The 5139-nt window shown below is 35.7% G+C and overlaps 1 protein-coding gene across 1 annotated transcript in view; it reads left to right on the plus strand.

Moving 5' to 3' along the window:
* Positions 1 to 4670, plus strand: part of CBLIF (cobalamin binding intrinsic factor) — a 17114-nt gene extending 12444 nt beyond the window's left edge. The window contains exons 8-9 of the mRNA XM_017890770.1: positions 2445 to 2563; positions 4409 to 4670. Coding sequence (XP_017746259.1) covers positions 2445 to 2563; positions 4409 to 4470 — 181 coding nt within the window. The 3' untranslated portion in view covers positions 4471 to 4670. The remainder of the gene's footprint in view (positions 1 to 2444; positions 2564 to 4408) is intronic.
* Positions 4671 to 5139: the final 469 nt, after the last annotated feature.

The raw sequence follows: 5139 nt of genomic DNA on the forward strand, positions 1-5139 counted from the left end.
AAGGAAGGAAGGAAGGAAGGAAAGAAGGAGAAAGAAAGGCTTTTGGAGGTATAGAGGAAGTACTAGGAAAAAACGTCAGGACAGGGAAAAATAATTGGACAGGCATCTCTTAGAGGTGATGACCAAAGTCAAGAATCCATGTAGTGGGTAGCAGATACATGCACCCAGCAAAACCGTAAGACATATTTAGTTATTCTCATTTTACAGATAGAACCCTTAGGCCCAAAGAAGTTAGCAATATTCCTAAGATCACATAACACGTAACTAATAGAGTTGACAGCAGAACCCAGGTTGGACTGAATCTGATGCTCATGTTCTTTCCACGCCCCTGTCAGGGTAGGGGAAAATACAGAAATAAATCACAGAGGAGAAAATTAACTTTTAGGAAATATTTATAGTTTTCAAAAAGAGGAAGCAGTAAAGAAACATGGAAAAGTCTAAGCTATAGGAGAGGAGGAAAAATGCCAAGTCATGGAAAGGAAAAAAGCAGATATTTTCAAAGAAAAGATGATCCAAATTCTTCCGGAAGATATCAAGAAGGAATACTGACAAAGGCTAAGGAATTAACAACTGAGTGATACCACGTGGGGGTCTATTCCACCTGGCTCTGTTGAGCACATTGTGTCTGCTGCTTACTGCATGATTCCACAACTTCCCTAACTTCCAGTAGACAGGTCAAGATAAAAATTGCACTACAAAACTATTTTTTTTTTTTTTTGAGATGGAGTTTTGCTCTTGTCACCCAGGCTGGAGTGCAACGGCGCAATCTCGGCTCACTGCAACCTTCGCCTCCTGGGTTCAAGTGATTCTCCTGCCTCAGCCTCCTGAGTAGCTGAGTAGCCACCACGCTCTGCTAATTTTTGTATTTTTAGTAGAGCTGGGGTTTCAGCATGTTGGCCAGGCTGGTCTTGAACTCCTGACCTCAGGTGATCCACCCACCTCAGCCTCCCAAAGTGCTGGGATTACTGGCATGGGCCACTGTGTCTGGCCCAAAAATATTTAATTTTAAAACCCTCTGAATATACTGTACTTTACTTCTCTGAGCTTAGCTTTAATTTTGCCTAATTTTTCTTTTTCTGATTATAAATGTAATAAATACATATAGCAGAAATTTTGAGAGAAAAGCATAAAAAAGAAAATCATCTACAGTCCACACACAATATCACAGCTGTTAATATTTTTTATAACTTTTATAGGTGTTTTTTTCATGCATATTACAAATAGATGTGATCCATCATATACATGGGACAGAGAGATATTTCATGTAAAATTTGTATCTCATATTTTCACTTAACATTATTGCATAAGTAGTTTCCTGTGTTACTGAAAATTATTGACAAATATTTTCATGGCTTCCAAATATTTAATCTTGGATATTCATTCCATGACTAATATAATTATTTACTCATTTGGGGGAATTTACATTTTTTAAATTTGATCATTAATAGGTGTTTTCAAAATCCATTCATTTTCATTTCATTTTATTCTAAGTGAAGTAATTTCACATTCATTAGTCATTTGCATGTTTGCTTTTTTAAAATTTATTTATTTATTTTGAGGTCAGGTTATGACACTGGCTAATTTTTGTATTTTTGTTAGAGATGGGGTTTCACCATATTGCCAAGGCTAGTCTCGAACTTCTGGGCTCAAGCAATCTGCCCTCCTCAGTCTCTCAAAGTGCTGGGATTACAGGCATGAGCCACCGCACCTGGCCCATTTTATTTTGTTTTTACTTAACTTTTATTTTAAGTTTTGGGTACATTTGCAGGTTCGCTACATAGGTAAACTGTGTCATGGGGGTTTGTTGTACAGATTATTTTACCACACAGGTATTAATTCTACTACCCGTTAGTTATTTCTCCTGATCCTCTCCCTCCTCCCAACCTATACCCTCTGATAGGCCCCAGTATGTGTTGTTCGCCTCTGTGTATTCATGTGTTCTCATCATTTTGCTCCCACTTATAAGTAAGAACATGCAGTATTTGGTTTTCTGTTCCTGTGTTAGTTTGCTAAGGATAAATGGCCTCCATCCATGTTCATTGCAGCACGATTCACAATAGCAAAGAAATGGAATCAACCTAAATGCCCATCAACAGTAAACTGGTTAAAGCATTTTCTCATTTGATATAATCTGATCACTTTATCAGATAAAATCATGCTCAAAAGAGAATATCATTTAATGTCATTTAATGTCTGAAGCATTTGTCTGAAGCATTTATCTGAATCATTTAAAGTGTCTCTATCCTGACGGGAGGATTGCTTGAGCCCAGGATTTCGAGGCTGCCATGAGCTAGGATCTCACCACTAGCCTGGGTAACAAAGTGACACCTTGTCTCTAAAACCTTAATTAACTAATTAATTAACTGAATATCTCCATCCCTTCATCTTACCCCTTATTCCCTGACCTAAAGTGAGATGTTAATCATAGACAATTTTTTTTTTAGATTTGAAACCACTATGACGTCTTGGGGACTTGTCGTCTCTTCTATCAATAATATCACTGAAAATGTTAATCACAAGACATACTGGCAGTTCCTTAGTGGCATAACACCTTTGAATGAAGGTGAGGGAAGAAAAGGCAGAGATGTTATCTTCCATAGTTTGAAGGCTACATTCCTTAATTATTTTTCATTTAATTTATTCATTCATTCATTTTATCAATTGATAATGATGAGATCATATGTGTATATACAATCATTCTATAGACAGTGATTGCTTATATGTATGCAAATATCTATTTTACATATATATAATCATTAGAGAGAGAGATTAATTCTGTAGGCAGTGGTAATACCTTTTACAGAGAAGGAAAGTAAGCCTTAAGAGACATTAAAGGGTCTTGTACAAGGCATGCATCTAGAACGCAAAAGTGGATAATCAAACCCAGGTTTCCAAACTCTTTGTAACTCTCTTGTACAAATGTGCTTTGCACAATAGTTCCACTCAAAATTCATGCTTCACCTTTTTACAAAAATCTCCAAAGAGAGGAATGCCTGCGTGTGGATGTTGGTGCATGTTTCCCCTGAAAAAATTAGGAGAAAGTGGGAAGAATAAAACTCAGACTTCAGCCAAACCTTAACATTGGTTAAAGCTTTTGCACACATATTGAAATATTCTCCAATTTAAAGAGCACTGGTGTATGGTTTTTGTCTAAGTATGATGTTACCTAGTTAACCTGATGTTAACTGTCACTATGCAGAGTCATATAAAGCCAAACAAAGTTACAGTAGAGCCAAGGTCATAGGTTGGTAAAGATGCTTCATTATCCAATATTACAGTGGGGGAGGTGTTTTTCTTAGAGTCTATCGTGTATTTAACAAATCTTGCCAGTCAGAATTTGTGGAATTGCAGCAAAGCACATAATAAAGATCTCGGAGTCACAGAGGACTTGGTTAGAAGCTCCTTCTCTTATTTAATAGCTGCATTACATTAGTAGTAAATCTGTGAGCCAGTTTGCACAGCTTTAAAATGGAAATTGCACTAATCATTTATTGGGTTATGGTGAGGATTGGAAATAATATACTTAGAATGATTAAGTACAGTGTTTTACATGGCATGTATTCAAAAATATTAATCATCATTATTATTAGTTTTCCCATCACCTTCATCTCAAGAAATGTCTGGATCAAAATATCCCATATACCCCATAAATGTACACACCTATTATGTACCCACAAAAATTAAAAAATTTGTAAATACCCAAAATTTTTTTTTTAAAAAGAAAGTAATCGCCCTAGGAACTTAAATCAGGCATATTATCATGTCTACCAATTACTTTTCTTCCCTGGGAGAAGGAATGGTAAACTCCTCTGAGAAACCAAAAGATGTGGGCCTGAAACTGTCATTCTTTCTGTTGCCCGGCCACCTGAAAGGTAACAGATATTGCCATCGTCTATCTTTCCTGTCCTGAAAGACAAAAATTCTCAACCCACTGCTCTTTCTTATGTCTTACAAAAACTTTAAAAATGAACCTGAGGTTCTCCCTTGAATGCCCTAATTTTGGCCTAAATAAGCCATTTTAGCAATAACCACCATTTATTGCACAATTACTCTGTGTCAGGTACTGTCTTAGGCACCCAGCAGTCATTATTTCTAATTCTGAAAATAACTCTTCAGAGTAAATATTATTAACAAAATCTTGTACGTGAGGAAAAAGAGGCTCGTGCATCTTAAAGGGTAAACCCAAAGACTTACTCCATGAAATGGTGACCAGAGACTGGAAACAAGAACACCCTAAATCTCAATTTCATGTTCTCTCCATAATCAAACTGCCTATTTCTCTCTAGGATGATTTTACTCCTTTAAAAAATTTACTGGGTTCACTGCATCTAGCTCACTGCATCCCTTGGGGGATGGAGATGGTTACATGCACCACAGTCACCTCATATTATTCTATGCTTATTTCCAGGGGTTGCTGACTACATACCCTTCAACCATGAGCACATCACAGCCAATTTCACGCAGTACTAAGGAAGAGGTGGGTTCAGCTTCTATCAAACATCTTCAAAGGATGGGTGAAATTTTTTCCAGTTCATTTTAAATCTATGCAAAAAAGTGAATGCCTGTGATGCTGTCATATTCCTGGAAAACCACAATGTAGAATAAAAATGCAAAGTTCACTGGAGTCTCAACATCTATGACTCATGAAAATAAAATTTTCAGCTTCTCAACACAATGCCTGCCAATCATCGTTTAAACCTAAGGTGATGGGAAAAGGGAGAGTTGCTGATATTTTTGGATATCATTCTGATTTCTAGATTAATTAAATAGCACACTCCTTATTTCTACAAATGGTATATTTCTTAATGTCATATTTTCATATGATACCAAGTACTCCTTTTCAAATTGCCTAACATAAACATGCCCACGTATGTACATACATGTGTACATGAAATGGCCAAACATTTCAACATATAAAACTCCATCAACATATAAAACTCCATCAACATATAAAACTCCCAGATGGCTCAAAAACTTGGTAAATGATTTTATGTCTTAACTCTTTCCTTCCATTTCCAATATTTTTGGTTAAATTCATATTTAAAATATATACTTAGATCATTTACATATGTAATGTATAAATTAACTTATATTCAATATATTATACATAATTTAATATATTATATTTTATATGATTAT

Source organism: Rhinopithecus bieti, unplaced genomic scaffold (genome assembly GCF_001698545.2).
Source record: "Rhinopithecus bieti isolate Rb0 unplaced genomic scaffold, ASM169854v2 scaffold_19722, whole genome shotgun sequence".
In the NCBI taxonomy this organism is placed as follows: domain Eukaryota; kingdom Metazoa; phylum Chordata; class Mammalia; order Primates; family Cercopithecidae; genus Rhinopithecus; species Rhinopithecus bieti.